Source organism: Juglans regia, chromosome 1 (assembly GCF_001411555.2).
Source record: "Juglans regia cultivar Chandler chromosome 1, Walnut 2.0, whole genome shotgun sequence".
Lineage (NCBI taxonomy): Eukaryota > Viridiplantae > Streptophyta > Magnoliopsida > Fagales > Juglandaceae > Juglans > Juglans regia.
In genome coordinates, this window is record NC_049901.1 from 14747457 (window position 1) to 14757632 (window position 10176).

Here is a 10176-nt window from a genome sequence, read left to right on the forward strand (position 1 = left end):
TAATTGACACCCACCGTTTCAATTAGAGAAGAGACCCTGCATGATACTACTGATTTTCATCACCCCTTTAAATGAAACACACCGTTTCATTAAAATGATGTGGCGATTACACGCCGGTTGCAAATGCAGGTTACATTAAGAATTTTTCAAGAAAAAAAGAAGTAATGTTAAGTGTGTAAATACTATATAATTATTTTTAAAAAAAAATGAAGTTTCTTATTATTAAATTATTATTATTTTTCAATGTAGCTCTCGTCTTTATTATTTTTTAAAAAAAAATTTAAATGTTATTTGTGCACGATTGAATATCATTTCGCAAAAAGAAAAAAAACTAAACCTCGATGACGGCGAGACAATAAACTAGCTTGGCGTTCTTAACGCGGAAAGATAATTAATGAAGAAATAATAATTATAATCGTAAATGTGTAAGTCTCGTATAATTATTTTAAAAAAATAAATAAATATAAAATTTACTTAAAAAATAATAATTTTTTAATAATAAATTTTATTTTTATTTTTATAAAAATTAAGGGTGAGTTTGAATCTCAAACTCATCTCAACTCATCTCAATTCATCATTATAACTTTTTCAAATTCCAATACAAAATATAATAAACAATTCAACTTTTTCAAATTTTAAAATAATAATAATATTAAAAAATAATATTCTAACAATATTTTATCATCTCAACTCAACTCACTTTAATATCCAAACAGAATCTTATACAATATTTACACTTAACGGCAACATTTTTATAATTAATTTGCAGTGGCTCGCTCATTCGCATTCAAACTTCAAACGCGGGCCAGAGTCCGAAAATGGCTCCCGCCTCAAAAAATTAGTGATAATGATAATCGCATCCTCATACACGAGTGAAATCAGATATATAGTATGTGACCAAAACGCATATTCTCAATGGGTTTCGCTTCCCCTCAAGTACCATACAAACAATTCAAAAGCTTTCTCAAATCTCGTCCAATCTCTCCTCAAGGTCAGTATCTTTCCACTCTTTTTTTTCAACCTTCCGACCCCTTAATTATTTTGCATTTTTTGTTAGTTATGGTACTAAATATTTCCATAATTCATCCATTCTTTTGTCCCTAATATTTAGATTTTATGGGGTTTTCTCTACGGCTGATTAGGACTTTAATTTTGTGCGGGGTTTTCTCTACGGCTGATTAGGACTTTAATTTTGTGCTTCTGGGTTTTGGGGAATTTTTCTAAGAATTAATTATAATGCTGCTTTTCTGTTCTTGTTTTTGTTGTGTAGTAGATTCTGGGTTCATGAATTTTGGGCCAAAAGTATTGGAATTTCTTCATTTTTGTCAGTTGGAGAAGTGGGTTTTCGGTGGATAGAGCTTACGATCGAGTTTCATGATGAGTGGAGATACTTTTGCAGATGGGTTTGGTAAAAACCGTCCGGCTCTAGCCGATGTGACTAATAGGAAAAGGGCGTTTCCGTTGGTTCTGGGTGATACAGGACTTAAATCTGGGGATGAGTATGGTAAAAAGATGCATAGTGAAGATGGAGATTCACAGTTTACTAAGCAAGTGTGTTTCGGAGTTGAGGATTTAGTCAAAGAGAAATGTGAAACGAAGTTTGCAAGAGATGTTAGTGAAAAGAATTCGCGTTCCACTCACAGGGAACTTGGTTCTTCGCAGGAGAATATTGCATCTGGTGTCGCAAACCTGCATAATGCAAGTAAGGAGACGTCAAGTTTGTTTGATGGCAATGTACCTATTGGTAAAGATGACAGTCTACTGCAGAGTGTCATGGAGATTGGTGATGCATCGAGGGATAGTACTGCATGTAGTGTTTTCATGCCCACATTCTCTGGACCATGCAAGAAGGATCATCGTGGGGTTGGGGGGAAGTGTCAAGATGAGGAAGGAGGACTCAGTTCTGGTGTTATACAATGCAAAACCGTATGCAAAGGATCATTCACACGTGTTTGCAACAATGATGAGATTGATCTGGGTGTCGGTAAATTGGCCTCAAGCAACCACAGGTCTATTGAGTGGTCGAGATTGCCTAAATCACAGAGTTCTAAGTTCCATGAATTGGAGAGATGCACAGGACTTAAGGGTGATGATTGTGCTAATTTAAATGCTGGTGACAACATTCTCAAAGGTTGCTGTTGCTCATTTTGCTTGAAAGGTAACCTCTCAACAAGGGAAACTCATCCTGTTCTTGCAATTAAGGACTTGTTTATTTTTTCAAAACTTCTCAATTTATCTCATCTCATCTAATCTAATTATTACAATTTTCTCAAATTCTTACATAAAATAAAATAAATAATTCAACTTTTTTAAATCTTAAAATAAAAATAATATTAAAAAAATATATTGTAACTATATTTTATTTAATTATCAACTTTCATCTCATCTGTGAAAACAATCGAGGCTTAAAATTCTAACATTGGCATAATCTTTAAGATAAAATAATAATAAAATAATATTTATTATTATTATTAATTTTTTTTGTAAAATTAATTTTTGTTATATATTTTGCAATCAAAACCCACTACATAAGATCTACAAATATACACCAATTGTACCGTCTTAAAATTAAACTTCAACAAATATATGGATGGTGAGGGTGATGAGAGAGAAATAAATGATAAAATAATATATGGATGATGAATAGTTTTTCTCCAAACATGCAGAATTACTGTAGCCTGTTATGGAAAAAAATGCATTTGCATAAACCAATGTAGTGAATTTAATTATTAGGTAAAAGTTGGTTTGCATTGGTGTTTGCATACACCAATGTGAGTGCTCTTAAGTTGTGTTTGCAACTTGTTTGATTGCTCAATTTTAAAATTAATTTTGTATGCTAATCGTACTAAAAAGGGATGCCTATTTTGTGATTTGACAATCAGCTGCTTATATTTTGGCGGACCTCCATTACCAGGACATCAAGGGTCGAATAGCTGGTAAATTTTTCTGCTAAGGCTGATGGACTGCTGTCTCTCAAACTTATGCTTGTTTGATTTTTTTTTTCCTCTATCATCATTATGATAGTGTTTCCTTTATTGGTATTGTTTAATTCTTTTCCCTAGTATTGAAAAGGAGTCAGAAAGAAACAAGCATCTTGGTTCAACAAAGTTGCAGGGGGAAGGAGACTGAAATTCATGGCCAAGGAAACTGCAACAAATTATCAAAATTAGAGTCTGATCTCACAGGTCACTGGAAGTCACTCTTTCTACATATGGAGGATATCCTTATTCATGAAAGGAACCAGCTTGTGAGTGCAACTTACTTTTTGGATGGCTTAGGTTCAAATTTCTACATGAAAGCATTTCTATTAGTTGGGTTTTCCAAACTCCACTTACCATTCTGGAGACTTGAATGACTCTGGTTTAACATATCAGTTATCTTAGAAAAAATTAATTTCCTGACTAAAGAATGCAAGTGAAAGATCTAGAGGTCTCAGGTTATCATAAGAAACCCTGAATCTACTTGCTTGCCACAAGTTTTTGGTGGAAACCACCTATCAGGCTACTACCGTGATTTTGTGAGCCACTGCTTTAACCAATGTTTTATTGCCAGCATCAATAAATCCTTGTAATTGAGTTAAGTCTCAAGATCATCGTTTATCCATGACATGAAATTTTGTTTCTTTTTTCCAAATTTAAATATGTTGAATATGCTCGGCTTTTCTTGACAGCAATCCAGCTTTGTCGCACTAAAAGATCTGAGAGAGAACTGCAAAACGGATCTGGAGATACTTAATGGAAGGGCTTCAGAGAAAGATTAGCGTTCTGGTGATTGCAAGAATGTCTAGTCAGTTATTGAGTAATCTGTGCGTTTTAGCATGCAGAAGCATGTACCCATGTGTGATCCTAGGCGGTTTGCAGAATTCCTAGTTCTTACCATTCTTTTAGAATCTGTAAAATATCCACTAAACATAGGGGATGGTATTTTTTGTATTTAATATCATGAATGTCAGAACGTTTTCCTGCATGGGAGAATAACAATTTTCCTTTTCATCTACCTTGAACCATGTTTCTTGGTAATACTGTCTACCCTTTTAACTGGTTCAATATCGTTGCTTGGTTGAGCTACTGCTGGAATTGAATGATTGATTCACAAGCTTACCATTTGGGAGATTGCCTACATTAGCTTACCATTTATACTAGTTAACATACTACTTACATCAATTACAGTTATTAACAAAATCAAAGCACAATAACCATTTTATACTAGTTAGAGTTGTAGGCCTTTACATCAGTATTGTACTTATTCTGTCATTAAAGAGGGGCTTGAAAATAGATTTTTTTTCTCCATCTTATTGTTATTACTCCAAAATTTTTCTTTTTTCATGATTCTAATGAATGATATTAATCCATCGACTGAATGAAGCTTGTGAGAAGTACTTGTATTGAATTTTTGCTTGTTACCTAGGCTGGGAAAGATTGCTCTGATGCAACCACGTCAAGTTCATGCAGATAAGGAGAATGATGGTCTATAATGGGGTTGTACCTGTATAGTTTTCTAGTATTCTGTCAGGATTTATTCCTGTGACAGACTGTCCTAATGACAAGAGGAGATGCATTTTACATGGCTTAAAATTGAAGCAGCTGATTGTTTTTTGATACTTGGTCTAAATTTTCTGGCAATATAAGCCTTGCATTTTTTTTCGGGGAGATGCCCAAGTGAACGCTGATGTTAAGCTTGATGTCGAGGTACCCCATGCTTTTAACTTTAAAAAGCCTCACAGCCCACTGTCGTAGGCCTAGTCTGGTTCTGCAACAGGGCTTTGCAGCCCATGGAAGATTAGCTTCTCAATGAGTTAAGGGGTTTTCTTAACCACTTTTGTGTATAGGTTTGGGGTCTTTCGGTAGGGCTTACAAAAGTCATACTTGAAAAGGCTTTTGTTTTTGTTTTTTTAATACAGAGACTGAAATATTATTGAGAAAGTAAAGTGGAAACGGCAATTACAGATTTTGCTTAATCTAGTTTCCGTGTCAGCTTAATGTACTTCCATCTCTACTTAAACTATAAAATGTCCACTTTTGGGTAGCCCAAGTCGTAAGGGTGAATTTGTGTGCGTGAGCTCTATGTAACAGATTCCATTCTCTTGGAGATCAAACTGCGATTTAAGGAGGCCATGGCGGTAGGTTGCTATTCTAGTTTCCTCGGGAATTTAGGTTCTATGGGTGAATCCTAAAGGCTTTGCCGTGAGATGGTTTCCCGTCATAAAAATAAAAAACTATAAAATAATCAATAAGGTGTTGGTTAAATGAAAGAGTATATCTAATTATATTAGTGTCTATAATGAATTTCTTCTATGTAATACTAATCGATAGGGTCTTCATTGGTAAGTGTGAGGTGTCTCTCAACTAGTGGTAGGATTCCCAAGTTGCATCTTCCGCCGTCTGTATTTGCCATCGGACTTAAATCTTCGTTAGGGGTCTCTAATGAACTTGTCTAAGGTGCTGATCTAGAACCTCTCAGGTTCTAGTTTGAAGAGACCCATGGAATCCACCGGGGGTAGTTGCGACATGGGTATGATTGAGTGACAAAGCTTTCTCTTGAGCAGAGATACGTGAAACACGGGGTGTATGTGAGCTGTCTCAGGTAGCTTTAGGCGGTACGCCATGGAGCTGATGTGTTCCTCTATGCGAAATGGCCCAAAGAATCTCAGGGAAAGCTTGGAGTTGGGCTACATAGTGCTAACGGTATGGCTGAAGTCTCAGGTAAACAAGATCTCCCACTGCAAAATCCCTTTCTTTCCTCTTCAAGTCCGAATATTTCTTCATCCTATTTTGTGCCTTGTGCAGGTTTTGCTTTAGTAGCTGCTTGCTTTGTTCTCTGGAACTAGGGGTGTAAACTCAAACCGGAAAATCGGACCGGATCGAACCGGACCGGTTTTACCGATTTTGAACCGATCCGGTCTGGAATCGGTTTTTAAAATGTAAAAACCGACCGGTTCCGGTTCCGGGATTTTTTGGACCAGACCGAACCGGACCGGACCGATTGATTAAAAAAAATAAAAAATAATATTTTTATATATAAGTTTTATACAAAATATTTTATATATATTAAATATTAATATATATAAGGTTTATATATAATGTATAATTATAAATTTTTATGTGAAATTTTATATATAACATATATATTCATATATGAAATAATTTGTTATTATAATTTATAAATTATTACATAAAATGTTAATACTAAATCACTAAAAGTTTATAACTAATACTAATATATAACTTATAACTATACCAATAGTCTAATATTAATACTATTATATAGTCTAATATATTAATAAAAGTATAAAACAGTTTTTTTTAAATGAATTTTTTTTTATAAACAAATTTTTAATAAAAAATTGTGAAATTTACATTTTAAAAAAGTCAGAAAACCGGACCGGACTGGACCGGACCGGAAATCGGTAAAATTGGAAGTACCGGTTTAGGAGGGTAACTGGTGCGTAATTGGTTTTGAAAAATACAAAACCGATACATACCGGTTCGGTCCTAGATTTTATTCAAAACTGAATCGGACTGGACCGGTTACACTCCTATCTGGAACGTGGAGAGGAGTCCACGGCTTCCACTTGCAAGTACCTTGGTAAGTAACTCAGCAACCTAGGATGGGGTAACCACATAGGGTCTCAAAGGGTGTTAACTATGTTGATGAGTGCTTAGTGGTGTTGTACCACCACTCAGCTAGTGGGATACATAAGGCCTAATCCTTAGGCCTCTCACCCATAAAGCAACACAGGTAATTCTTGAGTGTTTTATTGACAACTTCAGACTGGCCATCAGTCTATGGATGATACTATGTGCTGAAGGCCAGATCAACCCCTTGTTGTTTGAACAACTCAATCCAAAACCCGTTAGTGAAAGTTTTGTCTCTGTCAAACACAATTGAGTGTGGCATGCCATGGTGTTTAAATATGTTTATGAGGAAGGAATGGGTTAGGGAGGAAGCAGTATAGGGGTGAGGGAGAGGAGAAAAATGGCTGTATTTAGTGAGGTGGTCAACCGCTACCCATAGGTAGTTGAAGGATTGGGAAGTGGGAAGGCCTTCTATGAAGTCCATAGTGATATGGGTCCAAGGCTTTGAGGGTATGGCTAAGGGTTGTAGAAGACCTTCTGGTAGAGAGTTTTTGGGTTTCACATGCTAGCAGATGTCACACTCCCTCACACATTCACATGCTTCAACCTTGAGGTTGGGCCTATAAAACTCTCTTCTTATTCTGTGGATGGTTTTAAATCCAGAGTGGCCCCCAGTGGGACTGTTGTGTAATAGTTGAATGAGTTTAAGTTTAAGGTTAGGGTTCTTAGGGATATACAACCTGTATTTGTAATACAAACAACCCTTCACATAATTTTTAGGCATGACATTTCCCTTAACTACCTTTTACAGTAATTGTTGAACCACTGCGTCATCTGTATAGTGTTGTTTAATTTTCCCTAGTAACTCCAAAGTAGGAACAGAAATCATAGTAAGTGTTAGAGGGGCTTCCTCTTCCTCACCTTTCCTGGAAAGAGCATTTGTTACCCTTCAAGGTCTGGATGTAGAAGCCAATAGGATGCCCCTTTAGCATGAAGACAGCTCCCACAACCTTCCCAGAAACATCACACTCAATTTCAAAAGGTAGTGTAAAATTGGGTAATGCCAAAGCTAGTGGCCTTATCACAACCTCTTTAAGGTCATTAAAGGTCTTTTCTACTGTTGTAGTCCATTTGAACCCATCCTTATTAAACAATTTTGTTAGAGGGGAAGCCACACCCCCATACCCTTTAATGAATCTCCTATAGTAGATAGTTAAGCCTAGAAATCCTCTTAAGAATTTAATAGAAGTTGGTAGGGGCCAATCCCACGTGACCCTTAATTTTCTGGGTCAGCTTTCACTCCCTGGGTTGAGATAAAATTCTCCAAATAAGCTACCTCAGGACTGCCAAGTTTGCATTTGGACATCTTGACATACATCTGGTGCTGCCTGAGAGTGTCCAGTGCAATTTTTAGGTGTTGTACATGCTCATTTTCACTCTTGCTGTAGATTAGGATATCATAAAAAAAATCGGTATGAATTTTCAAAGGAAGGGTTTAAAAATCTGGTTCATCAATCTTTGGAATTTTAAGGGGGCATTAGTCATGCTGTCAAGCCAAATGACATGACTAAAAATTCATAGCGGTTTTCATGAGTCCTAAAACTAGTTTTTGATATGTCCTCTATTTTTACTCTAATATGTGTTTGGTTCCAGGTAATAGGGGAATGAAATGTTCATGTGATCTGTGAGGTGGCAGGCCTTGTGGTTTAGCAAAGACATCAGAAAATTGGTTCAATAGGTTTTTTTAGTGAGTGTGGGTTTTAGGTATGGTTTTTTCAATCTCCAACAATTGTAGCAACACTCCTTTATTTCCCCCACAACCAACCCTTAGTATTCCCCCTACTTCAATTAGCTTAAAGCTAGGCAACCCTTTTAACAAAACTAGCTGGCCAACAACTGCAAACTGCATGGTTAATTCCTTAAAGTTCCATAAAATGGGTCCCAAGGTTTGAAGCCAAACTACCCCTAAGACCAAATCACAACCTGCCAACATCAGAACATAGGCTTCTGAGTTGAAACTAGTATTCTGAATTGATATTTCCATATTCTGAAATTTTCCTTCATTGGAAATTTGCTCACCACTAGCCACCTTAACCATGACTTTTTCAATCCTGTTTACCCTCAACCTAGTCTTGCTTACTACCACAAGGTCAATAAAATTATGGATAGTACATGTATCTATGAGTATGACTACCCAACAGTCCCCAATTCTCCCTTTTACCCTCATAATCTTAGGGTTGAAGGATCTAGTGATAGCATGTAGGAAGATTTCTGGTTTATCTTTCAAGGTTATTAAGTCCACTATATTCCCTTCTATGTCATTTTCAATTAAATCTCCTTCTAGAGTCTCATCTATCTCAGACAAATCACAAATCTCCTCAATTAGATATAGCCTGGACTTTTGACATTTATGGCCTGGGCTCCATTTAGGCTCACAATAATAACAAATGCCTTTGTCTCTACTACCTTTCATTTGGTTTTGATTGATTTTTTGAATGAGAAGTGTGATTTTACTGAAGGGTTTCTAGTTTTTCTACTATGGTTGATGGTGTTTGGGTATAGCTGTATCAGGGGGTAGGAGGTACTCCATCTGGGTATTTTCTTGTTAACACCTAAGTTCTACTCTTGTAACTTAGCCAAGCTATAAGCTGAAACGAGGTTGGGAGGATTAGACATCCTCACAGGATGGCGAATTTCATCATTGAGATCACTCAAAAAGCAACTTAGCTTGTAGTGGTTTGATAACCCCCTCAGCTTGTTAGAGAGGGATTTAAAGCTAGCTTTGTAATCCTCAACAAACGCAATCTACCTGAATCTAGTTAAGGCCTCCATTGGGTCATTGTACCATAGAGGAAAGTCAAGTCTTACTGCTCGGGCAGCACCTCTCCCATCTACACTAACACCAAGTCTTGCTGTCCTCCAGATTTAGATGAAGTCTCACCATGGTCCTGATTTTTCTTTTGGTGCAATGCCAGTGTCAGTGTGGTCAGCTATCTCTTCAAGGCCAACATTTCGATCTCCAAACTTTTGAACTGGGACTCAAAGGTTTTCTTTAGCGAATTAAATCGTTCCTGCAGTTGGGAAAGCCTTGTACCATTAGCCATTAGAACACTCTTATAAGAAAGGGATGGGGGTATCTCTGATACCAAATTTATAACACGAAAGGGGGAATAGGATTTGTAGGCTCACTTTTGAGGGTTAGCATCTTCCAAGGAAGAAGAAGGAATATTATAAATTTTATACATTCAATTCATAATGATTCCCTTCAGGGGTCTCCGTTCATATAGGCTAACAAGGATAACAACCTTGTAACAAACTACAAAATATTCTCATAAGGACTTGTTTGGCGCACTACTAAACAAAATAAGAACATTCTAACTTATTCTAAGTAATTGGACTGGGCCCCAGGCCCATTTATTTAACTGCGCTTCAATATGGAATCATCAGCCCATCGGTTGCAACTATCCATGAATGAGAGCCCACATTCTTAAGTCTGAGCCCGTAAATTTAAGGCCCATCGAATCCCGAAGCCCACCACAATCCTTTTTTTTCTCCCTCTTCTTCTAGTCTTCCTTCAACTTCCAGATTCACCCGTGACAAT

General features: G+C 36.6%; 1 protein-coding gene across 3 annotated transcripts; it reads left to right on the forward strand.

The window, feature by feature from the left end:
* Positions 1–785: 785 nt before the first annotated feature.
* On the forward strand, positions 786–4095 carry LOC109013240. Of its 3 annotated transcripts, none has more exons than XM_018995265.2 (5): positions 786–991; positions 1274–2158; positions 2883–2936; positions 3063–3247; positions 3671–4095. In XM_018995265.2, the coding sequence occupies exons 2-5, from the start codon at positions 1375–1377 to the stop codon at positions 3758–3760; spliced, it is 1113 nt and encodes a 370-aa protein (XP_018850810.1). In that variant the 5' UTR covers positions 786–991; positions 1274–1374; the 3' UTR covers positions 3761–4095. The 3 variants fall into 3 exon arrangements, with proteins under 3 accessions (XP_018850810.1, XP_018850811.1, XP_018850813.1); XM_018995266.2 differs by having other exon boundaries at positions 806–991; positions 1271–2158; positions 3671–4071; XM_018995268.2 differs by having other exon boundaries at positions 806–991; positions 1330–2158; positions 3671–4071.
* Positions 4096–10176: the final 6081 nt, after the last annotated feature.